General features: G+C 47.7%; 1 protein-coding gene across 1 annotated transcript in view; it reads left to right on the top strand.

The window, feature by feature from the left end:
- The window catches only part of LOC119094339 (uncharacterized), a 49,062-nt gene that overhangs the window by 13,804 nt on the left and 8,124 nt on the right, over nucleotides 1-27,134 (top strand). The window contains exons 5-6 of the mRNA XM_037217407.1: nucleotides 9,260-9,402; nucleotides 9,804-9,917. Coding sequence (XP_037073302.1) covers nucleotides 9,260-9,402; nucleotides 9,804-9,917 — 257 coding nt within the window. The remainder of the gene's footprint in view (nucleotides 1-9,259; nucleotides 9,403-9,803; nucleotides 9,918-27,134) is intronic.

Genomic DNA, 27,134 nt, shown 5'->3' with positions numbered 1-27,134 from the left:
GGGCAAGCGCATGATTGCATTCAGCCCCCCCCCCCCCCCAACAACCGACACGAAGCCCCCACCGTGTTCCCGCCACGTCGTGCGCTGTGTCGGATGCGCTGAACTAAGAGGGAAAGGGATATCACTTCGTATGCTTTGGGGACGCTGCAACCACCCGGGTGGTTTCAGATCTTAGAGGCAGGCCTGTTGCCATGTATGCTTGGAAAGAAATGTTTAATAACTTCCATAACCTACCTGATAAGGGTCAGTTAACCGCCGAGCGCGTGCCTCAAATATTTGGGAAAAATATAACACCGCGCTGGACGCTTCAGCTCATATCGCTATCGCTTCTCACTCACCTAACTGCTGTGGCCATGATAACCAATGTCGAGTTCCTGGCACGGTTGTGGATTTCTCAAAATGATGGGGGGGGGGCGAGCGGTGGAAGTTGCCATAAAAGGACAGGCACCAACACCTGTTTCGGATTTCGTTCACGTATGCTCTGGCTCCCACTAGGAATAGCGATATGCATATATATATATATATATATATATATATGCATATATGTATATACATATCATGTTTGTGTGTAATAAAATGTAATATCTATATAAAATGTGCGTAATAAAATATAATCTCTGTATATAATGTTCATAATACATGTATATATATATAGCGTACACCTGCAACATGCTTTTTGAAGCTCACATGCGTGGTCAGAACGATCACATATGGAAACCTTGCAGTTAGCATCAGCTTCTTAAAAACGGACTTGTTTTGTAAAGCTGAAGGGTGTGAAGCTGTTTTGTGAAGCTTCACTTCTATCTTGCATACCGGAAGGTGAAAACGGCTCACAATTTACCATGATGAGCCTTAGTAAGTTCTTGCGCATCTATTTGCATATTCGCAAGAAAAGTGTCCACAATATATGCAGCCATCACAAATAGCGTGCAACACAGATTCTCGACACACCAAAACTTTACCGATAAGCCATATGCCTTTCAGTCAGCGATGTTACGTTATTTACGTTCGGGGGGAAGCTTTAGCCCCCTCCCCCAAATTACCAAATAGTATCATGTAGGTACCCGTCGTTTCTATCATGCAAACTCCTTCATATGTTAAGGAACTCTGCAAATGTTTGACAAGTTTTTTTCAAACGATAACGCCTGTATTAGTATGCAGGACAATTGACTGCAACGTGCCGCAGCTTTTAAAAGTACAAGGTGGCTCAGATAAAAGTGAACTCACGTTTTCCCTCACGGTGGTAAGTGTGTTTGCGACAGTTGGAGCTAGCAACAACACGATCAGCGACAGAGATAGTGATCAGTGATCCAGTACTATAGTTTAATACGACATTTCTCTGTGAAAAGGTCACCCCACTCTTAGCCTTTCACAAAAAGGTAACTCACGTTTACTTGAAATTAAAAGTCATTCATCCACAGGAAATAACCTTGGATAACGACAACTTTTTAATTTCAATATCGAGGATGCAAACCCAAGTGGCTGAAATCCGGTGAGAAACCAAGCTTTGGGTTGGGTCAGGTCAACCTTTCTGGCTGCCCCCCCCCCCCCCCCTCCCGCAATCGATTTTAGTAACTGACACCTCTAAATTCAGTCAATCAAAAGGAAAACGTCAACACCACCCCACCAATCATTTCGGAGATCCTCGGCGTTTTCCCACACATATGTAAGCGGAGAGGCCCCACTGCTGAGAGTGCCCTCTCTGCTTGGCTACAAGAATACGCATCGTGAGCCTCCTGCATTTCTGGAATACTTTGTTCCCAGCTGTTGTGCTTCGGAACGAAAATCGAACTTCAGCCGCTTCAGTTCGAAGGTGATGGGAATGAAATGCCTGTCATTCCAATGTTACGCGCAACGTAGATTGATTGTAGCAACGTTTCTAGTTGAGCTGGCTCTTCAGTGAGCATCTGATTATGATGATGTGCGCATACTCGGTGCTCAATCAGTTCACCCACGCCTAACCGCTGTCAGGGTCTTGGTATTGAGGCGTGGGGGGGGGGGGGGGTAAGGGCAGGGGTTTAACCAAGGGTGAAAAGGTGAAATGGTGGAAAGCATTCTGGTCAAAGGCCTCACCAAAACAACTGCCAGTATGACCGTCTTGATTTTGAGAGACAGGATTTTTTTCGTATATTTCTTTGAAATAATAGTTACACTTGAAGGAGAAGTTGGAAAGTGCTGAAGGATATGATCCTGTTGGCATTTGGAGTGAGTAAACTGACGGCATCAGGCGTTAATGACTGCATGGAATAAGCGCCGGCGCTTTTCACTTTACTTCGGTTCGGTAGATTATTTTTAAGCCGTTGGCACTCAGGGACTTTGTTCGGATTTTCGCTGGTTTACCCAGAGACATTGAGCCTGTTCCCGTCGCTCCTCTAACCTCCACTAACCTCCTCAAAGCTTCTTCAAACTCTGATAGCTCCCGTGGTTCCTTCAACCTCCTCCACACTCCTCAAACTTCGCCTCGAACCCCCTCCAATCTCTCCGAAATGAAAGGTGGTTTTTCGGAGGAATTTGAAGGAAGCTGTGTTAGACATAAGTGGCTCAGTTCATTCATATCTCCATTTTTTTTTGTTGTCACAAAACGGAAGCAAGGGACGGGTGTATACATTGGTGCGGGTAGATTAAATTTTAAGTCCGTTTTAGCTTTGTGTTCGACGTTATGCTTATGCATATTTACCATTTTGAATATATATTGGTCAGTAAACTCAATGTTCAATATCGTTCACCATCAGCGCGCCAGAGCTGTATGGTTGAATTGCGCGGAGCCAGCTGATACCCGTATCCTCCAAAACCATTCCAGTGGAAGCAGATTTGACAAATGTTCAGTGCTCCTCCATCTCGCTCCAAACTAATATCACCTTTTTTGAACGAACGGCAAGAACTGCCCCATTGTGAGTGTAGATGAGAGTGAGCATGGATTGTAGATCGACACGGCGGCTGACATTTACGTTGACATGACCAATCCATGTTCGTATGGACATAATCAGCCTTCATTCAAAACAGGAAAGTCGAAGAATCACATAACTTAGGTCGAACAATCACATTTTTACCATGCGTGCTTGTAAGTCTAAGAAACAAAAATTCCGATGCTCAGCGTTGCAGCGCCCGTAAGACCCACCTCGTCAGCCCCACGGCTAACACTAAGCAACGGCCAGCGGGCGATCGAAAATGAAAGCGTTTCTGAAAGAAGCAAGTAATGCTGCCAAAATTATGGCCTTGGAATGCTAACCACGGCACAAATTTTTACGGACATATGTTCTTTTTAATACTAAAAACCAAATTAGCTTGGTTGGTATTATTGCAGCCTCGAGTATATATCAGAATACAAGATATCGGCCGCCACCATCTTGAATAATAGAGAAGTTCCTGAACTAGATGACATAGGTTGTCGAACAATATCGCTTCGTAAGGGCTATCATGGGTGGGGTGCCCAAGTTATGGGTTTATTTTTGGTCCACAAGGTCTAACTCAACGCCAAGTTAGGGGAGACATATCAACCTCAGAGAAGGCCTTTGACGTACAGTGCCACATCTAAAGAGACTTTGAGCGCAGTACTACCAGCGAGCACCCGTCACATTCCTTTACTTCTTTTCATAGTCATCATCACTATGTACATCTAGCTCCCCGTCGTTGTCTTCGATGTCCATCCGCTTGCTGGAGCAACGACTATGACACGCAAATCCTCCCTAACACTTGCAGCAGTCTGTACGCCGAGGGCCTGCTTTGTGGCTCCTAAAGCTGCAGCGTGCAACACTGCATGACTTGCTTTCGGCGGCGTAGCTGCACGTCACTACATCCAGGAGTGCTTCGGGAGTAACTGCTATTGTTGAGACGGTCGATATGGTGGCGGGACTTTGACACTCCGACCGACGTCGACAATATATCCAGCTTCTCTTCTTGGGGGGGGGGAGGCTGAGATCACGGGGAAGCTTCTTCAGGAGGTGGGGGGGGGGGGGGGGGCTATGAATGTAATGGGCCAATGGAGTCCTCAAAATTTCGGTCAGCTCTTTTGTGGTCCCAAAAACTGGCCGGACGACGCGGTGCAGCAACCGGCCGAGATCAACGAGTGTCTCCAGGAGTGCGCACCCGCCTGAAGCTCCTCCTCGGCACGCTGGCGAAGATGCTTAATCTCTCCCACGTGTTAGCTCAGGCAGCGCGCACGATTGTGGTGACCTGCCACGAGGGAATATGTCAACATTGACTGGAGACAGTTCTGCTGAAATGAAGTGTTGTTCCGCCCTCTGCGCAGGAGCATGAGCGCCAGCAGCGTAGGCTTGAGCTGATTTGTATGTATTTGTCATACATATATATATATATATATATATATATATATATATATATATATATATATATGTATGTATATATATACTTAATTTTACTTAAACGTTTCTGGTCAGATGCTCTTTGGCTACCTCCAGATAGACCCTCAGTTGTTGGCATGTTTTGGTGCTTTTCGAGTACAACCTCTGCAGCCAAATGGCTACTGTGAGGTGTCTCCTACCCGTCCCACATACCAGATTATGCAGCTGCAGCGCTATAAGGGACCTTCCAATCTGGACGCACCTCAGCTCTCAACAAGGCTCTGCTCGCTGAGGAGTCACGGATACATTCCACTGCCGTCAGCTTCAGTCTGCAGTGAAACACGGCATGACTGTCGAAAGTCCACGAGACTGAACAGCCGGCTGGTTGAACGGGTTCCAATGCTCAGCAAGACTGACTGGTGGCGGGCTCTGCCCTGAAGTCCAAGACACTGGTGGTGTTCGGGCCGGTGGTCGAGTAGTTATTTGACAGTCAGACACCCTTGTGTCTATGTTTTTGTGTCATGAAAGGACTCTCAATGCGATCGGGATGCAGCACACTTATCCTAAAGCCGACCTCCACTTGTATCAGACTGCATACCTAATCTAATCTCAAGACCCTCAGCACCGGACCAACCTTCTATTTTACTCACACGGGCATAATGCATCCTCCCATAAGTGTCCTGCACTGTGCGGGGACACTGCTTAGGGGATCTGTCGTGAACGTAACTATGAGCGCCGCGTTTGGTGGCGACATCATCAGCAAGACAAACGGGAAGGCCTGGAAGAACGCCTTAAGGGCATACCGCCTCATCCTCGCCTTGCTGCTGCCTTTCTTTTACTTAATGCCAACAAGTCATGTCAGGAGCTGAGCGACTACGAACAGTCAGCCCGAGAGCACTCGACCGGGAGCATGTCGGCAGGCTCTTTGGTGGAGGGACGAAGCACGGGTATAGCACAGACCCTAATGTAACAAGGGACATGGTATTGAGCATCACCAGGATGCAGATCAACCACCCCACTGAGAATAAGCGCCATCACTCGAGCCCCAGAGGCTCTCTAACTGTTATACTATGCTTGCTTGTACGTAATTTTGCTATGGGAACGGTCTTATGCTGCTTGACCTGTACCTAGCTGCGTTGGTCCAGCTGTCCTTCGCATTACACTGTTTCCTAGACAGCAGACAATCTCGCTCGAAATAAAACTCACTACAGTTGGACTTAAGCAGCCTTTTGGGAATCACTTCATGATCCCGCGAAGGCTTCCTTGTTTCACTGTTTCCACTCCTCGATATATAGCTAAAGTAGCATAATTGGCTAGCTAAGATATCGTGTCCTGGCAGAGTTGTATGCCACTCATAGCGTATCGTTTCGCAACGACGAGTTTCTGAATGGACACTATAAAACATCCTTCAATACATGTCTATGTATGCATTATAGTCTCCTATAAACATGCGTCGTGTTCATAAGACATCATTACATATTGACATGATTTATAACACATACAGCTGCCGCGAGTCGTGCCCTTGCAATGACAACAAAAAGGCAAAAAACGGCATATGTCGATCAATATAGAGAATGCTGGTGATTTATGACAAATTTCAACCTTGGCTTTTGCTTTGACCTTGAATTTGACGGCAAACATAGGGAAAATTTCAGAAATCTCCATAATAGAAATACATATCACACGACCCTCCAGGTCGTCGAGATGAAACTTGAAACCTGGACCAACATTCAAGATGACAGCGGGCGTCATTTTGAATTATGATAAAGATTCGAAGTCGTACAAGTTGCAACCAAGCTAAGTTAGCTCTCTTAGTTACACAAAGATAGTAACAATGGAAGATTTTCGTCAAAAGTTCGTGGTAGTTTACATTGCGTGGTCCCAAATAAGAAGTATAATGATGGCATCTCGACTACACATACCCATCCAAAGTGAAAAGTGTCGTCTGTAGCACATGCATAGTGCATGCGTGTTGCACATGCTAATATAATTACAGTGCATAACACACGCAGATTCTGTGAGTGGTATCCTTACAATGAATACGAGAATATAACAAACGGCGTACATCGATCGATTCAGGGGATTCGGGTGATTCGTGATCAAGTTTGACCTTTTGACATTGGCTTTGACCACATACATTACAAAAAACTGCACAGATGGGCTCCCTGTCATAAAAATCCCTAAAAACCGATGTCATAAGATCCTCAAGGTCAACAAGAAAAAAAACTGAAACTGGACTAACATTCAAGATGGCGGCGGCCGCCATCTTGAGTTGCGAGAAATGCTCAAAGCTGCACAAGTAACAACCAAGCTAATTTAGATCTCCTAGCTACGTAGAACATATCTCATGAAAAAGTTCACGGTAGTCGGGAATGCAGGGTCCCATACAGGAGGCTTAAGAATGACAGCTCAGGTAGTCTCTAGGACATAAATTCTTTAGTTTAAAAATGCCCGGAAATATGTTTTACCCGTGCGATTTGCATACACATAATAGAGACGGATTATCATTCACAGTCCCGCAAACCGGTGGTGGATGGTGGTGGAGTTAAGACAAGTAAAGGCTGAATCTCTATTTTCGTGTTGCTGTCGCTGATCTGTTCAGAGCACAGCCTCAAAATTGCACAGGTGAAACGCATGCCATGGTATGATTTTTGACGGACGAATTTGCATTAAAGACCTTCCGAAGCATTATTTTACAATGCCTGTTCTCGCTCGCCAAGCGCCCACTGCCCGGTGTTAGCTGTAGCGGCCAACGCCGCTCGGTTTGATGGGAACGGCATCACCGGCCATCGGTGTTCCCGTATGTGCAGATCGTCGTGAGATATGTCTAACTTGAGGCGTGGAGTATTCCGTTCAGACGGCATCTACACCTGGCACAACCTCCCAGATCGGGAACCAATGAACAGAGAGCTCCTGAGAGCCATGGCAAAACGCCGTCGCCTCCGGTGCGACACCTTTGGCACTGGTGCGTAATGACGTAAAAAAGCTGTCACTATTCACATCCTCCCTTCTCCGAGAAGCAAAAACAAAACAGACACCGCACAACTCGGTCGCACAAAAGCATTGGCGCTGACAGGTCTAAACATATATCGGACACTCCAGTGGCCTCGAGACACGAGATGGCAGGAGTGGCCATGACGGCCGCTACTCTGTGAAGTTGGAATGATCAGCGTTGCGTGAAGAGTGTAAGTTGATATGCGTGACTATTAAAGGCTTCTATGGAAACCCGTGACTGGTAACCGCAAACCGGTTTCGTCGGCTGGTGTAAATCGTCAGGTGGTCATCACTGTTCCAACAATGATTCACTTCAAAGTGTAGGCTGGCACATTTCGAGGACTTTTCCGAACGCCGACAGTAAATATATCGGCCACGTTCTTTGGTCGCTAATATTCGACTGGTTTGCTTCCATCTTCCGGTGAGACGTCCTGGCAAAATAGCGCCGCTTGCTGTACTCAGTTAACTTGTTTGCACAAACAAGATCAAAGTCAACAAGGCATCTAGGTCCCGTAATTAAAAACACACAACATGCAGGACAATCAGAAAGCAATAAACACGGCACCAACGCGGAGTTTTAAAAGTGATTGCCTCAGGCACCCGCACTCGGCTGAACACGATATCGCAGTTTTCAGTTTCTTTGTTCCTCTCACCCGTAAAACTGTTGTTAGTAATCTTCTTTAAATTGATGTATTTAGAGCTCCAATTTCAACGTTTTACATACATCTTGGGTCCGGAGAGATGGGGGTGGCAGATTGACTGCTGGGGGGAAGTAGGATTTGGGGGAGGGGGGGGGGGGTCGGTGTCACTGCCAAAGGAATAACAATCGACACCCGTGGTTCCTGGGGCGAAGAATAGGGGAGAACAGGGAAGCGACGCACGTCGTCAAGAGGTCGAGGAACCGGACACCGGCGGGCTGCAGGCTGTCACGCCTCGATCGGGCTGCTGGGAGACGCGTATTGTAACCATGCCGCTAAATGGTCGCATGCTGGCCATCATCATTGTTTTGTTAATAGCAGATGACAGGCCGCTATGTGGTTCGGGACATGTGGTCCACCAAACGAGCATTTTTACTTTTGCCGGGGTGGATCATTTATAAAACTCTTATTACCGTCAGAGCATCTCTGCCATTCACAGACGGTAGGCCGCTTCCGGATATTGGGGCTTCCAAACAAGTGATTTTTTGCTTCTACTGCTATCAGACCATGTTCATTACTGAAAGCAGCTTTTCAACCCCGGAAATCCCAAAAATCTGACCTAATACGACTGCTGCGCTCTATCTTCGGCCGTGACGCTGCAGAATAGGTTCGACTGGTGATGACCACCGCGTTCCTGTGTGCTTTCTAGAGGACTCTTGTAAACTCGTCAATACATTATACTGCAGAGCCATTGTAGCATAAGGAGAAACTCAGAAAGGACAGCACTGATAGTCTTGTTCCTTGTAGAACAACCACGAGAATGGGGAGATAAATGCATTGATATTTCGGTTACATGCCTCAGCTATAGCCAACGAAACGAATATGAAATGAATATGGTATAAGACGAATATGATGCTCGTTTCGATAAAAACATGTAGCCGAAATATGAACACATGTGTCTCCCCATTACCCCGGTTATTCTACAAGGACGTAGACTATAAGTACTGTCCTATCTGTATGTATAATTGTCTTCGCAAATTCACTTGGCAACTAAGGTATGGAGGAACTCCCGAAAGATGGAAAGATACAAAATGAACAAGGAAGCTTTGTCGCATCATTCTCGACAATAAACTAAAAAACGATGTTTTCGTAGGCCAATCTCTTAACGTTCCATCCGGCACCCCATTACTCCAAGCACTCCAACAGCCATGTCCTATGTTCTGTGGTCGTTTTCCCCTTTCAGACCCCTCCTCACCCCCCCCCCCCCGCCCCTCACCCTCTCCTGCCCCCACTAAACCAGATCGGCATGGTCGCGTCCGCCTTCAGAGCCGGCCACCGGCGAGCAGTGGCACAGGTTCGCGCCCGCGGACCACGTGCTGCCCGACTCTGAGCGCTGCCTGCTGCAGATGCCCGAGGCGGCGGTACGCTTCGAGACCAGCGCGCCGCTCATCCCCGACAATGTGATCGGCGTGAGTGACGTCACGTTGGCCTGCCCCCGGGGCGCGCGGCCGCCGGGACGGCCCTGCCGCCCGGTCGATATGGTGGGAGGGTCTTCTGTCATGTTGGTGATTCTGCGGCATGGCGTTACCGCCATTTTTGCGTTGCATTCTTACTTACCGTATATTTTGTAACGGAACTGTCGCCGTTGCATGGCTCATATGTTGCGGCTTGGTCGATGGTATCAAGTGACGTTGAACTGCTGAGCTGAGGCTGAGCTAAGCTGAGCTGGGCTGAGGATTAAATACAGACTCTGTCGCGTACATTGTTTTCTACAGGCCATGGAGATCGGTAATGTACAATACAGGCACAATGCACTCTTCCATGCTTGAGTGCTGGATCAGCCCAACACGGGTCCGTCCCTCCACCGCAGGAGCTGAACATGCTGACAATCACGCTGGACTCCTTGTACGGGATACCGAGTCGTCTAGAGGAGTCTTGGGAATGCCATGACTACATCACGGCGTTGTTCCTTCCCTTCGAACAGGTGAGAGCTAGGCAACCCAGTTTTGAATTCCAAACGCTTTGTCAGCATTCTTCATCTGTAGCTTATGGTTCTTCCCACGGATCGTTATGGAGCCAGTTACAGTGAAAAATGGCGAAGGTTTGGCCCTATACGTCATGCTTATGGTAAAGTCTGGACCAAAGGGAATATATATAACGCCACTGCATGACAAGGTGGCCCCTGATTCCAGAGACGCAACCAGGCGAGCTGGAAGTTTTGCTTTTTGTTACGTATGTTGGGGGGAGGGGGCGTAACGCTTTAAGTTGACATTTGAGCGTTCTAAAATTTCGTGCTCTCTGCGGCAGCCAACGCTTGAAGTGCCGGCCGGAGCGCTCACAGGTCGCTTTGTATTCGTGATGATCTGCATGATCTAAATGATCTGAAATGGAAAACAGCACTGAAAGCTGCTTTTGAGAGCTTACTCTGTAAATCCTCTTGCGAAGATGCCTCAATGTCTCCAGGATGAGACCTCTTGCTACATGGCCTCATCTGAGATCAGTTCGTCACTTCATGAAATCATGAGGGTTGACCGCCCAGCTGTGAGGGCTCTGAGACTCTTCGCTAATTTCTAAAGTTCTTTGCATGCCACCGCGGACACGTTCACGATTGACACTGCTCACGATTTTCACAAAGTTCTCACCGTACTGCCACCAGCGACATACACACAAAAATGCATGTACTTGACAATGCGTTTTAATTGAAAGGTGACACGGTAACCGAGTTGCAGCGACAGCGATTACGATTTCGTTTATCCTGAACATAAGCTATATCACATGCAGGTTTAGTGTCATTGAAGCTTATATGAAGCTTTGAGAATTTTAGGAAAAGTCATGTTTGCAAGAAGATTTTGATGTTACGTTCTCAACAAGTAATATTAAGCACTACCTACCCGCTCTTCCTGAAGCAAAGCCCAAAAAATAATCATTTCTTTTCATAAATTGATGATAAGAATAATACTGCTTTGCATACATTTTGTAGGTGTCAGATAGCACCTTAATTCAACTTTAATACCGCACTTAAAAGGAATCTCGTTCCATGAGAACAGCGCAAATTGAGCTTTGGTAAGTGCTTTTTTGTCGCATTTCTTTCGTCGAACATTTTAGAACACCATGCATTTCCACCAACGTATACCTTGTGCGGCCGCCAGATTCGGGAAAAGGAGGTGTCGGAAGCACTTTAAGGTAAGTGAACATTTCTCGTGCTTAGGCTGTGATGCACAACTACTGCTAATGCTTTGCAAATATGACACACTAGACTGGTTGGCTGATAGCCGCGGTGTCGTTCTGAAATCGATTGGGGAGGGCGGGGGGGGGGGGGGAGCGCGGCTGATATACTTGACCCAAATTGCGAGACATGGCAGACCGATCGAAGGGATGCCCGAAGCAGCTCCAATCGTGACTGATGGAGGAGGCGGGTTCTTTGGCCGGGGCAGGATTGAATCTGGTGGGCGGGGATCGGCCTCCACAATTTAGCTGGCGAACCAATCTACGCCCGCAGTACCCATACCACTAAGTTTGGAAGCAAGGTCGCAGCCATAACTTTGTAAGGGAGGGTACGGAGCTCGATGAGTGCGTATCACGCCGATATTTCACTTTCTCAGTAGCCTTCTGTCATCTGTGTTAAAAACAAGACAATGAGTGTCTGAGACTGAGGCCCTTTGGCTGTGCCCATGTTTGGGAAGCACCAGGAGTGCATTGAATCTGCGACAGGTTTCGTGTCTTGTATTACATACAGATTTTTCGGCACAACTTTACGATACTTAACATTATAGCTTATATAGGTTCAGGTCACCCAGAAATAGTCGTCCCTCACATGAGGTGCTGTGCTGCCCGGAAATAGTCTTGCAGATGGGTTCGCGACATGTGTGTTCGATCTTCCTTTGTCTCAAAACTCCCCGGTGATTCCTGTCGTTGGAACTACATCCTGGGCCATAGTTTGAAAGTTTGCGCTTTGTATTTCGTGTCCAAGATTTCTGCGGAGTTTGTGCGTATTTCGACTCGAGGGTCAGCGAAGGTGGACACTGAGCAGCCCTGAGGTTTTCGCCAAACTGATCACTACAACGGAGGGCACCAGCTGAGCGCTGAGTGTTTCATTGTTTTCTCGGTTGTTTCCATGTTGTTTCTCCCCCTATTAATGTCTATTCTGCGTCATTAACTATTCTGAAGGTCAGTAATATAATCATCTGCAGGGGCAGGTCCAGAGGGGGTGGGGTATGAAGCCATGCCATGGTCTTCTGCCATGCACCCTTGGGCCTCACGAGGCCTTGATGCTTCGAGAGCGCGCCAAAACCTCATGTTGACCGGGTACCAAAACCTTCATTTGTGGGCACCACAACCTTTATTTTCAAGTGGCACTAAGCCACAGCGGGACATGTAAAGGGCCCAGCGCCTTTATTTTACAAGATAACTTAAATCCAGTGCACCACAATGGCTTCATCGTTGACTCTGGCAACATTCTGGATTTGTCCGGTTGGTGAAGGGGTCACAAAAATGTATTTCAAGGCATCATAACCCTCATCGTCCAGGGACACTTCATGCCAATTGGCACGAGGCGGGGCCGCAGGACTTCCATTTTCAACAGGCAACAAAGTCCAAGGGGCACCATAATGCCCGAGCCTTTGCATTGATGAAATCTTCGGACAGCCATTCGGCGAGGGGGCACCGAAACATTGATTTCGGGGTACCATAACATTTGTTTTCTAAAGGCACCAAAGTGAAGCGAGCCATTCAAAGAGCCCCGAAGTCTTTCTTTCAGGTGGCAACAAATATAGAGGCACCTCCATTTATCTGACTTGCATCTTGACGAAATCCTGGATCAGCCCTTTCGGAGAAGGACACAAAAAGCTTTCTTTTTGAGACATCGTAAGATGGCTTTGCAAGGGGCATCCCATTCCAAAGGCACCAAAAAGGCCAGCAAAACATTTTTCAAGTGACGACCAATTCAAGGGCCAACAAAAATGGCCCTAAGTCTTTATCTTTCCACGAGGAGCCAGATACTAACGCTCTCGGGGCCCACGATGAATGGCCAAATTGAAGGATCGGAAAGACAGGCCGGGTGTCATGCCCAAGGGAGGCAAGCCCTGAGACCTGACCCTAAATGCTAGTCAGAGGGTCTCTTGCAGCAGTCGCGGGCACCTGAGTCAGTGCGTGTCCTATATCAGCTGACTGGGATCACCAACGTCGAACAGTCGGTTCCGTGCCGGCCCAGGCCCTAGAAGGCCTTTTCCCAAGCAAAGGCAAGGGTGCGCCTGTATATCTCAATCAGAAGGCCCCTGACATTGGTCGGACCTCTGAAACAGTGCACGGCGCCCTGTGCTGGTCAGAGGACCACGGTGCCCAACAGGGTACCCTGTGTCGACAATGGGTCCAAAGTCGACCAGGGGCACATTTCCTCAGCAGGGAGAGCTAGGTGATCCCAACTGTCAAAGTCCTACTGCGTTGATTCCAGACCGTCTCATAATGATGAGATATGACGATGCAAGCGTTCAATTTCACGATGAGATGGGGTAAAGCCACTGTGTCAGTCAGAGGTCCCAGTACCGAACGAGGTACCCTGTGCTATTTCAACCAGTGTTAGCTGCCAGGTGTTGGCTGTGAGGCCAACGTTGCGCAGCTCATGAATAATGTAACTCCGGGCATCAATCTTCTGTCTCCCTAGAATGCGAGCGCACATGCTTAAAACTTGTACGTAATTCTTCGCCGATGGATGCTACAACAGGATTCTCTTTCCCAGTCGAGAAAGGGTTGGACATATTAGTGTGATTTTTTACCTACTTCGCTCTTCGCTGCCGTTCAATCCTCGACGCCCTCATTATCTTTGTAAAACACCGAGCAAATCCCGTAAATGCTCTTTCCGTCTAATAAGTTTGAGGCAAAAAGTCTGAAAGACCAGGGGGACCATTCTGGGGGTAATTTGGGAGCGCATTCTTTGCTGCCTTTTCACTAGCAGGCCGTTTGTTAACCGTGGTGTCCCTCTCTTGCTATGGCTTAGGCTGTGCCTCTGGCCACAGTGTCTATGACGAACTCCCTGAGGTCGGTCCAGGTCAGCACAGCCAATGGGGAGGAGGATCGGCCTCCTAGACCCGCATCTCTTAAATTTTAGTACTGTAGATGGATCCTGACAGAAATTTACAAAACAATCACAGTCAAAGTCATTGATAAGAGCTCTTCCACGCGAAGGTCATTACGAATTCAGTCCCAGTGCTAACACTGAGTTGAATATGCCTGTAATCGAACCAATACAGACGATGTGGGCAAGGCTAAGGTGCGAGTGAAGTGAATTTGCCACTCGTTCGCAGGCACGTATGTAACTGGTTATGTATATACAAAATACAAATGTAAAACCGTCGTTCCGCTTTGGCGTGACGAAAAAAAAGCTGTTCATCGAAATGATTATTATGTTTTACATTTCAACGGTCTACGGCTTGAAATTTGAATAATTTACCCACGCATGTACCTAGTTGGCGACGGTACTCTTAAGATGGGCGAAAATTGTGTGGGTGTCACATTCCCCAGGTCAAATTCCTGCATTGTTTGTGCATTATTCGTACTTAATAGCAATCCAGACATCCGGTACAAGGAAAATTTGGCGGATCGCCACGTTATCGATACAAAATATTCCATACATTCCACATAGATTCTCTAATTACCACCAGAGCGTGTATTGCAGCAGAATTCTACGAACATCATTGGCTTCTCCGCTTTTTGCTACAACGAAAAGCGCTTCACCGTGCGTGTCATGCGATGTCACTTAAATCATTACGATTTTGAATTCCTGTACAAGTTACTGCTTTCGCATTTAGCTATCGGTTGTTAGGTCAGCAATCTAAAAAATGCAGCTATGCTGGTTTCATCGTACGTAAGTTAATGATGACTAGTCATTCGAGCCGTGTTATCGTGCCTGTCTTGGTCGTTGTTTATGTGACGGCACTGCCCGGCGGACGGGTCACGGGGTCCGCATTGGACCGAGCAACAAACGTAACCCGAAGGAGGTCTCTATTCAGCTGCCCGCTGCACGCACATTCCCTGCTGGCATCGGCGGTCCCAGCCGCCCCAAGCCATTCCCACGTCACACTAGACAGAGGCGGATCCGGAGCGATGCGGGGCGTGGCAGTTTCCCCTCTCACATACCTCAAATTTGGACCTCATAACAAGGCAAAGAAAATATAAAGTCGCCACTCACTAGTGCGTCTATCATCATTGTACACACGTCGCTCGACAACGCGAGTAAAGTATATGGGCAAAGTTCAGACATCACACACGGCGGTCAATGACAAGCTTTTCGTTCTCCACATGTGTTCGACGAACAGCACACAAATCCAAAAAACAGAGATGTCAGCGGCCTGCGCGGCACAAAACAACATATGGTCACGCCCACGGGCTATGTATCTTTGTTCTTATATCAAAGTTACGATACCACGCTCGATCGCCTTGTCCCGGCTTCCGTTCTCTAGCCCTATGTCGCTATCGTACTACGCCTTTTATTTTATCATGCTCTCCGCCCGCTTCCTCTGAGCCCTCTGCAAAGTCACCGAGAGAGTTCGAGGCTTCTCGTGGACAAAGTCGTCTTTGTACGAACTCACTCGGCCTCCAACTAGCTGAGAAATGAGGCTGCCCGGACGGCGAAGAAAATAAAGAGTGGGGTATAGCCATGGGTACTGCACACCTCAGTATTCAAGGAATAGGTTATACCAGGAATACGCTGTTCCCAGCCAAATCCATGAGACTCGGACACGGCGCGTAGCCGTCACTTCAAATCCAGGTGTTTTTTTTTTCAACTTTACCCACGGCTTCGCGATGAAAGCCAACACTGAGCCTTGCTCGAGCACCAAAATGCTCGCACAGCATCTGAATGCCCGAGGTTCTGAGCAGATTTGACCCCGCGTTACTCTCGACCCATTCGGGCGGCCCGAACGTCAAAGGGGATGCTCTAGATTTTTTATGATGCCGTGAGACGACGCAGAATCAAGCGGAAGACACGCCAAGAAACCAGAAAATTTATCCACATAGGCCAACAGGTAATATCGCCCCGTCACCGAGCCCCGATGCATAGTTAGAATGTCTAGGACGAGGGTCTCGTTCGGATAGCTGGCCTCTTGGGGGAAGAAGTGGTGAATTTTGCAGCCTGGTCCTCCTTCTTTGACTGCACCGTTTGCATCTCCGAACATGGTCCTCAGTCTCCCTCCAGCCCTTGATACCAAACATATCTGCTCAGCTTCTCACGCAGTTAACCCCGTCCCCGTGACCGTGATGGGATGCATCAAAGTGGCTAAAAACGAGCTCAAAACGCTTCGCAAAGAGCCACACAATCAAATCAACGCCTGTCGGCTAAGCCTATCGAGTATAGTCCCGTTCTTCAGGTAAAACCAATCGGGCTGCTCTCGTTTCAGATATGGAGGACCGAAGCGCGGCCATCGCCCGTGGCTAATATAATAGACGATCGTTCCACAATTTCTGTCATGCTTCTGGAACCAGACAAGGCAATCCGGCTTGAGAGAAAACTGCACGAGAAAATCTGTAACTGTCAAATAGACCTCCTGAGCCCTCTCCGAATTCATGTCATGTGCGCTGTTCTCCGGCTGTGCAGGTGAAACGTCTGTCCAATAACCTGTGCCAGTCAACACAGACTGCTGTTGCTTTGGTGTTTACACCTGTCGTCGCTTTCTGATAGAGCATTACGAGCGGCGGTGTCTATACCGTAGCCGCTTCCACGGACGCAGCGAGCCGCCGACCTCGCCGCCCGGGACTCTGCCGGCTCCACACATTTCCCGAATGTCCCGCCAGGGGCGCCAGCACGGGACGGGATACCCGGCACCGTTCGGCCTTGCAGCGGTGCGCGTTGCGCTAGGTCACCGACTTCGTGCAAGCGGAACAGCATGTCTACATGCTGTACCTGTGCGGTTCGCCTATGCGCCACGGAGCAACAGAATTGACTGACGAGTACCTTTCAGCGTCCCAGTCTCGCATGGATGTGATCTCGAATGTGCAAAACTTTAAGAGCGCTCTGGCGATCGCAAACCCATGTAAACGTGGCATCCGCCAAATACTTACAAAATTTGTTTAGCCTGAATGGGGCTACACACTTCTTACGCAAAAATCGTCCATTTCCTGTCCTGCACAATCCGATACTCATTACACCCATTCGTAATCAAAATGACGAGGGAGTTCCAATTGGAGGGCTACCCTTCTTCGAGGGCACCACACATCTGTGGATCAGGCTGCGACTTCGCTAGGTCTCCACGGGCCCATGGAACTGGGTATGAATAGAGGCTGTGCTCCCTTCCGCAGTTCCAAGCTAATGTCACCATAGTTATACCGGTGTATATCTGGCTAGCCGCGGAAAAACACCTCCCGAAATGAACAGATCGACGTCGCCAACTTATCTCCCTGAGAGCCTGTGATAGGGAAGCCAACCACAAACTCTGATTTCAGTGGTGGTTTTCATCAATCATCAGTGGTTTTTCCAGCATGCCGGCCGTCGTTAGCAGACACCGTGTTTACTTCTGCGGTGACGTCAACGCGATTCTCCCCAGGAGGCTCGACCTGGCGTATCAACATGGTCAATCCGCTCTGCATAGCCAGTGACGCTCCGCCTATGCATGATGATCAGGCGATGAGATCGGTTGCGAAAGTACTTTGGGACCTCTGTTGGCGTAAACAGTGTTTTCAGCGAATCGCATTTTTCAACGTTACTTGAGCGCTGTACCACGAACAAATACTCGCGCTTACACGACAAAAGCTAGTCAACCTTGACCGCCAAACACACAGCTGACTGCGAAGAGGCAGATACAGCCGTCTTAGCTCGCAGCTTTAGCTAACACTAGTATTCACCGAACAATTCAACGCAAAATTATTGTTCAAAAGAAAATCCATCTCAAAACTACATCGTACAACATGTTATGGCCAGCACCGCCCATCACGCGGCCAGGCGACTGAAAACCGTAATGCTCGCGGCACCAGTAATCCCCCGGTGTGGCGAGGTCGTGGCCGCGTCGAGACAAGGCTAGCGATGACGTGGGGTTCTCGTTGCGCCCCACGTCATCGCTCTTCGTGAGCCCTTCTCGCTTTAGCTAGTCGACAGCTGCATCGAACGACGCCACGCCCAACGCAACAGCAGCCTTTTCTCTTTATCCGATAACCCCTCCAAAAGATGGCGATACATTGTAGCTTGGTAGACTACAGTGCGGGTCTTTCTCACGTAATCGGCCTGGTTTCCTGAACAAGCCGTGTGATGAAAACAGAGTACTGTAAGACAAAGATTGCGCCTCTCTGAGCACTTCTTAGCTGAGTAGCTGCCATCCTCGGTCGTCTGGAATCATTTTCTTCAGTAAGGAGGGCGCGTCCGTTTGGTCGGAACTGCTCTCCACGAGCTGCAGAGCAGGTCCACAGCACCTCACCGTCATGATCCTGGAGAGCTTCTCGGTAGACATGTCGCCCAGTGCTGCCAGACATTGGCACTGGCGGATAAAGCCATGGGGTGGCACTGACCCATCGTGAGCGGGGAAGTCGGCCACCGCGACGTGAAGCGTGGCCGATGCAGAGGCATGAGTGGGTAGCTCGCCATCCACAGTACAGAATTATTTCCCCAAAACCGCTGCCACCATGCCACAGCACAGCCCGGCTGACGGGTCACGAGGTCCATACTCACTCGGGAACACACGTAACCTGAACGAGGTCTGTACTCAGCTGCCCGCCACACGCACACTCCCCGCCGACACCGGTGGTCCCAGCCGCCCCGAGCCATTCTCACTTCACACTAGACTGGGGCGGATCCAGAGCGATGCAGGGCGTGACAGTTTAGGAGCCAACTTTAACTCGTTTTGCCGGTCTTCTCCGAAATGCTACGCTCAGAATGGTACGACTTGCTAGTTGCTGGAAAACACAAAGGCGTGTCATATACATATCTACCAATTATGTCCAGCCCTTCACGATGCGCAGAGGAAGTTCCCTGATTAAGAGATGATAATCTGAGAATGAAGTGGTCCAAGAACCTTTTTCGTAAGGTGGGGGAGAGGTCGCTAAGTTCCAGGGGCACCACAGTGAAGCACGGTCCTCCCTTGACGAAACTCTGGATCCACCCCCTGATTACCTGTTATGTAAATGTGCTAGTGCTATAGTATCGGATGCACTACACTTGTGAACACCATAACCAGTACTCAACAACAGCGTTGTGCAAAGATCTGCAGCCATTCTGTGCGGTTATAATGTGGCTAATGTGGATGGCTGATTTATCCGTCTCTAAAAAGAGGAAGATATTTTTTATCATAGCAAACATATTCATCGTGCATTTATTGCTTGTTCTTTCAACTGGATCTCACTGACTCACGGGCCTGTGAATCGTGGCTCATCTAGTCACTATGGCCTAGAGCTGGTGTGGCTGCCAGTGGAGGGGGGGGGGGGACGGGGTCCTCTGAGCACCCGCTGTGTGTCTCCCCTCTCCCCCGACCCTGGCGGCGGGGCGATGACGTACATACCGCATATTTAAATATATGCCTTGTCCGCTAACTACCCTCGTGGCACCGCTGTCCCACCTCCTCCCCCCCCCCCTCTCCTCGCTGAGCGTTCAGTCATGACTGGTCATTGTAATCACTTAGGCCTAAGCTAGAGCTTAAGTCAAATGTTTCTTGTAGCCAGTTTTGCCAGCCTTCTGTTGGGTGTTTTCCCTAGATGCGGTTGCCGTGGACACCTCGGTGCTGTGCACTGGCTTGTCCTGAGTTATCGAGGACAACAATCGACCGCCGAGGCGGGTGGCTTGGCCAGAGGGCCACTTTGCCGTGCAGACGGGGGAGAAGACGGTGGCAAAGGTACAAAGGGTAGTGGCTGCCGCTCTGCTGTGGGCGGTGTCATACACATTCCTCGCTCAGCCACTGGGCTGAGGCGAGCGCCACCTGGCCAACGTCTCCCTGCAACACTTCGGTGCTGCAGATGCGTGATTGCGGTGCCGTGCCCAGTTCGGGCTGGGCTCTGACCAAAAGGCGGGTGGTGAAGGAACAGGGCCGAGGGGGCGTGCCGATCGATGATGATGACGCGCAGATCCAGTGACTGCGGGCGGCGCTGAAGCGGTCGTTGAAAGTTGACGCGAGATTGCGTTGCGGCTGATTTGTAAACCTAATTTTACGTGTATGTCGATGGAGATGTGTTGTACTATTGTGCTTTGTGCCATTCTGCTGTGGAGTATGCTCTATCGTTCTGATTGAGATGCGTCGCTCTACTGTGCTGTGCTAATGCTGGTTGGTTTTAAACGCTGGTTTATAAGTTTGTCTTTTATCTTCAGTGTATGCCAATGGAGACGCGTCGTTCTACCATGGAATGCGTTGCTCTGCTGTAGAGTGCGTTGCTCTGTTACGTGACGCCTCATTCAGCCATGAAGTGCGTTGTGCTGTTCCACTGCGTTCAGCTTACATGGTATTATGCTGTAACGCGTCTTCCGCGCATGTCGATGGAGACGTGTCGTTCTACTGTGGGATGGGTAAATCTGCTGAGAAACGGCGTCGTGTTGTTCTTATGTAGATGCGACACTCCGTCGAGCTTCGTTATGACGACGCGTTTGTGCTCTTACGTCCATTACATTGATCTGAATGTTTTTGTTTCTGTCTCTGGTGGGTGTCAATGGTGATGCAGAAATGCACTACAATGTCGTGTATGGTAAATTTATTAGCAGGATGACTGGAAAATCCTGAGTCCCAAAAAAGCTGAATCCTGGAACCGCTTTAACGCTTCGTCGAGTCCCTTCATGCGGTTATGCTTGTAGCTTTGATTCGATAAAATTGTTTCGAGATATTGTATTGAGCTGTTATCAACTTGCTACGCAAAGTTCATAGCATGTATTCAAGTAATGTTTCCGTCATAACTGAACAATGACGATCACTCGGCTATTTTCCAGGCATTGGATATCACTAGTATCGCCACACTTTGAACTTTGTAAAACTGAAAAGGTTCTCAAAGTTTTCTTTGTGGCACACTGAGAGCTTCGTAAAATTCGTTAGGCGCATCAATGTGTCCGCTAATGGACCGTCCCTCCTACGGTCTTATCAAGCCAGAAGCGGATCCAGGATTTCGCCAAAGGGCTGGGGAGTGTGACACGCAACAATGTGCCCGCCTGAGTTTGGAACCCCATCGAAAGAGTCCTCAGATTTTGACCATTTTATTTTAAGGTTATATTGTCCGCTATTTTACTTGCGGGGAAACCATCTTTCTGTACAAAACCCTTGAAAAGTAGGGCAATGTACGCATGTATATACGTACAGCGCGTTCATTTTCTACAGATCGTAATGGATCCTACCATTTGGAGGTTAAGTATTTCGGAAAATATGTGGCAAAATGAGCTAAAAGTTCGCTGCTACTATCAAAATGAAGCACGACACTTGGTTCCGAGATAGGTTACGGCAACCGGATCTCGGCGGCTAGCCAGCGAGTCGATGGCAATCAACTGATGGCTTATGACTAATGCGGACTTTTTTATTTGACCGCATTGGAGTACAAAATATTCTAGCATTCAAAAAAGTGTTAAGCCTGCGCCCAGCCAGGGGTCTGAGACAACCGGTGCCCTGCCGAGCAGGAAATTGGCTTCCCACCTGCGATCTCCAGCTTGCAGACGTCGCACGAGCAAAAATACCCTTGTGAAGGCCCCGTCAGGTCCTGAAGAATGCCCACCAAGTTTTTGACCTGTGATGTTACCATAGGGCACGGAAGAAAAAAAACAGTCGTTCTGATAGATGCAGTTAAAACAATCAAAACGGATATTGAAAGCGCAGAAGTAAGCGTCGAGACTGTGAGAAGTACATTTCGACTATCTTTGTCCTCCACCAGGTCGCATCAGGTCAGTCGCCGTTCAAAATGGATCGTCTAGTAGCCAACAAGAACGACATTGCTTGTCTTTTCCAAAAAGCACTTCTGACCAAGTTTATTTTTCAGGTGCGGCTGTAGGAAAAACTATCTCACACACAAAAATATAGTCCTTATGCTGACCTAGAGGTCAGTTAAGGTAAACGTGAGTAAAACTCATAAGCCATCCAAGTGAAAAATATAAGCGCTAACCGGGCCTTAGCGACCAATGCAATTTCTTTCTGTGGTCATAGTCTCCTGTACGTCTACAGGTACTGAAGTTCGCATTGCTGGTATATAGCATCATGCGTAGTCCATTCGACGCTTTGCGATTGTTTGTAACCAGCTGAGAACATGCACATTGGTACATGAAATTATGCGTGATGAGCTTCACAAACACGATATACAGATAGTTACACGCGTCACACTCGTTCATCTAACCTCTCCGCTTCTGACAACAGCGCATTGACCTCAAGTTAACTCATATGGCCTTGAATGTACTCAAATGACCTGTTATGATCTTATTATTAATTATAATTTGATCACAATATGTTTTCACTGAAATACTCGAATACTGCGCGCAAAAGTATCTAACAAAACTACCAATTTTGAGCTAGAGATGTGTTTTGCAGGCGTCACCCATAGAAGTAGGTCACGACCTAGGCCAATGCCATGTTCTCTGAAATCATATGGTGGTTGCGCACGTGATTGGGTACTCTTTGCTCGTATAGAAACAACAAGCCTGCACAAAACTACGTACAAATTTACCTGATTTACGAAATATAACAAAAGCCGATCTCACCTCAGGCCACTGACCTAGCCTGTTTTTGAAAAAATCTGAAATACACAAAATATAGGTCTTATGATGCTCTACTACTATAGCAAGTTTGAGCAATAGTTATCATCGCATAAAAAAGTTATGCATGGTCAAAGAATGTTAAAAACTGATTTCCCTTGACCTGACCTAGATCACTGACCTCAGCAGACTTTAGTTTCAAATTTGAACAAAGGATGCCAAATTAGCAGATAAAATGGTCCTGAAAATTTGGTGTTGCTGCAAGCATTCATTTTGAGCCGCACTTGAAAAACCGTAGATGTCAACGGGGACGGGGAAGTCAACTTCCCAACCGCGGCTGGGCGCAGATAAAACATGTGAACACAAGTGTGAGTGTTACGATTCAGTAGACAAGAGAAATGACACACGACATCAGTGACGCGTAAAATTGTTTCAGACAAATGGGCTTGAAAATTCATCGGAAATGTATCCTACTGCTGCTCTGCGGCTAAGGCGTCAAAGAAAGGCGTCATCGTGTGGATGTCGGACTTGTGTGCATGAAATAATTGAGTCTGACCCATATAACGGGCAGGGAACACATCCTGACACACCGCCAGCACACGTGGAATGTTAAGCAATAGAGTAAGATCCTCCTAACTTATCAGAAGAGCCTACGACCTATAAGGAGGGCCCCGGAGAGCGGCGCGCCGGCCGACTAACATCTATGTTGCCCGTCAGCAACGTGGGCCCTCCGACAAATTGGGAAAACCCAAGTCTGAACCACCAGGAGTGCCCGGTCAGGAGAACATGGAGGGCCCCGGCCAGAGAGCGGGGCCCTCAGAGCAAATGGAAAGAACTTAAGTCCAGTGTACATGAATTAATGTCTTTGAGCGATCATGATGATGATCGGAGGCTTAGGGCGCGCCGACTTCTGGGCCATTTTGCGCCCACCTGATCTTGAGCAATCGAGAGCGTCCTAGGGGTAAACGTATACGGCCCCGACGACAGCGTAGAGTCCCCGAGCAAATTTGACGTGTCGAGCCCGGGAAGGTTTACGGAAAGGGTCTCGACAAGCGTGTGGAGTCTTCCACAAATGAGATGAGAGAGGGAAAATACCCTAAACCAATATTGAGGGCCCCTGGCAGTGTCCTAGAATTGCCGACTTTGGGTGTTAAAGCAAGACCTTAGGAGGAGAAATTTTGCACTCCTTTCTCCATATTTACGTGAATTTCTTACTTCTGCCTGATATTGTCCAATCACACACGCCCAAAACCGTATTTGCCTTTCATAGGTTTGAAATGACATCCAAAACCGATTTCACTTGAAACCATCAAGCTTAAAACAAGGCTCTACAGAACCTGGACGCCAGGTTCACCTTCATCATCACCATCATTATGGCTATATCCGGCCTCACCTACATCTGAATCATGACAATGTGTGCAAAGAGCAATGGCACCTAAGGGCACGAGGGCAAGTGCCTTCAAGCCTGCGTGCTCCAGCGACTCCAGCCACTTGCATACATCAAGTTGAAGTTTTGTTTCCAAATACATCACAACCTACAGCTGTGTGACATTTTGGCATACAGGCGCAAGGTTTTCTCAGATCCCCAATTGTTGGGTCACACTACGCAAACAGCACACCACAAAGCAAAGCCTAGTACAAACACGAGCAAAGCGTGAGGGAGAATTTTACCCGACATATTTTTTACCGGAAGAAAACTTTACCACTAAATTCTACCACTCCCGAAATGTAGGAGTGAAAAATTCGAAAATGCCGTATAAATGAAATCTTGAACATGGATAACACCATTTGGCCACTCATTTTAACAGATTTTTAGTCAAGTTAGTGGATTTCAAAATTGAGCAAAAACTCCAAGTCCTTATATCTGATACAATTCCTTTTGTTTTTCTTCGTCTCATACAAATGTGATGCATTTAATTTTTCCATCCTTTGTGATATCTTCAAAGATGCCATCTACGGCTTAAGATGTTAACCAATTAATCTGCAAAATGTTCTAACCGCAGCCTTGAACATATTTATCACAGATATTGGATTAATTCGCCAGCCGCCCAAACATGTTTAATATGCACACAAGAGTGTACAATTCATAAGGAATGAAGGAAATGATTTGAAGCACGGAACTAATTTTTACCGTCATTTTTGCCTTGTTAAAACCTAGTCGGCCGCTTTTTGTTTCATAGCATGGCTGAAAAGTGATAAATCTAAGTCATTCCAGTTTCACTACCTCACCATGTAACATTATGCTTGCACACATAGCTTTGGGACATACCTGGCGCGGCAAATACAGAAGTGTTTTGCAGTGAAATTATGCCCTTCGAAACTATTTTGTCGCGCACAACTCCTCTTATTTATTTTACATCCTAATCTTCTTCTAGGCTGGTGGGCATGATTGATATTTGTATTTTGTGGTTAGGCTGGATGAACCTGTATGTCAGTAAACCATGACAAAGAAGCTGACTTCTTATTGGGGGTGGGGGGGGGGGTGGGGGATGGCAGAAAGGAGCCTGCCTCTAAAAAATGCCAGTAAGATTCTGCTGTGGGGCATCTAATTGCTAACCTAACCTACTTTCAACAGATCATTTGTAACCAAAGTTGGCCATTTTCTGTTTTGACCATCAAATTTTGTTCATAAAGCAAATTATGATGCCACAAGACATGCCATTAAGCTGCTTTGTTCCATATTCGTGGTTTTTTGCCTAAAATTGGTGAAAGTGGTCCCTCACGTGTGCTTTAACGAGATGTTATCTATAGCTGGCATGGTTTGCTGACTGAAAAACGACTGTCCTGCAGATATGTACTATATTTTTTACCACCGATATACTTCAAACTGCACGGCAATTACAATATGAGCTAGATAGCATTGTTCAGCAAATAGCCAGGCCATTCCATTTTTAATGTAACGCGAACATCTCAAACTTTAAGTCACTAAATATAAATAGCCAAACCTAAATTGATGCGTTTTCTGATGCTAAAAGGAAGGCAGCAAAACTGTTTTTTGTGCTATCTATAACTTATGTTACATTTGTAGAAGGGAGATTGCTTTGTGGAACGTATCCACTACTGCCCTTGACAGAGACTAACGAGGAATGTATAGCCATGTCCTTCATTTGGCTCCTGGGTTTTGATTTGTGTGTTGTCAACTTTGGTGTCAACAAGCAAACACAAATGGATTGAACCAAAACACAGGTTGAAATCAGTTAAAAATAACCTTTATCGTGTTTTATCACAACCGAGGCTGTCAAGAGATAGATGAGTCGAGTTGAAATAATGTTCAACATATGAGCTACTCTAAGTAAGGCTAAGTTGGCTACTTCCATGGTAAGTAGCAGAAGAGATTTTGCAATAACCGGTGACTCACAAATGCTGCTGTGGTACAAATAGGTTAGACAGAATGAATGAGGTAAAACTTCTTCTTCTTTATGTTAGCCTTGGTAAGGCTGCTTTCATGGTAAAAAGCAAAGGCATTTTTCAATAAGTTGGCATTTTAAACAAGGCATTTTGTTTGAATGCTTTATGCTCGTTGAATTTCTTATTCGTGTTTTTGTTGTCGAAATTCATTGCTTTACTTCGTGTTAAGAATCCTGTGAAAGGCAAGTGCGAAGTGCGGCATTGGCGTTACGTAGTTTTTTGGTCATCACACTGTTATGAACTTTTCTTTAATGTGTTCTGTTTCATTGTAATGACCTAAGATGTGAAAAAACGAGACCTTTTTATCAGCTTTGCGATATTATGTCCATGCCCACTCGAAATGTATGTCTTTGTTTGCTGACGCATCCCCACTGACTCATATGTCCCAATTTTTTAATTTAATTTTTTTGTCCTGTACGGTCTTTTTGCGATGAAATTTTTCACTCACATCCCGTTTTTCGCCCCCACCAAGAGCGATTCCAGCTGACTGGCCCTGGGCATCGAATGCCTCCGTACGTTAACTTATATGGGCCCCGGAAACAGCGCAGGGTCATTCGAGTAAGTGGAAAAAACCGGGGCCGATGTGAAGGCTGCTGAGTAGTCGTGAGTACTCCGGCAGGGTAGCGTACGGGGAGCCGGCGACAGACTTAAGAACTTTTCGGGCGAGTGAGACGAACCTGTGGAGCGCCCATAATCAACCAAGAGTGCGGTGACAAATTGGCATATGGGCCCCGACACCGTAGAGGGCTCCGAGGTCATGCAAAGGAATCAAAGGCAACATGAAGGCTCCTTACCAATCCAACTAACTCGACCAGCAGACATACAGAAGCCCTAGCCACAGCGTAGGGCTCCAGGCAGCATAATGAGCCTTCCTGAGCATTTCCCCAACCACCACCCCCTCAGTTAGGGAATAATCATTTTCTTCCGCTCATGAGCCTTTCAGTTTTGCTTGCGACTGTTCTTGGCCGCCTGGATGCCCGAATGTTACATTTTGTGGAGTTTTGTGCTGAAAAATTGCGTCTTTTCGGCCGGCGATGGCCCCTTTGGAGCCTATTGGCCCATTCGACGCCCCAACTTGAGGGTCGTGGCCCATAACCCCCCCCCCCCACCCCCCCCCCCCCCCCACCCCACCACCCAAAACCCCCCCCCCCCCCTCTGGATCCGCCACTGATA

The sequence above is a fragment of the Pollicipes pollicipes genome, unplaced genomic scaffold (assembly GCF_011947565.3).
Source record: "Pollicipes pollicipes isolate AB1234 unplaced genomic scaffold, Ppol_2.1 Scaffold_4002;HRSCAF=4701_pilon_pilon_pilon, whole genome shotgun sequence".
Classification (NCBI taxonomy): Eukaryota; Metazoa; Arthropoda; class Thecostraca; order Pollicipedomorpha; family Pollicipedidae; genus Pollicipes; species Pollicipes pollicipes.
This window is presented reverse-complemented; position numbering and strand designations above follow the sequence as displayed.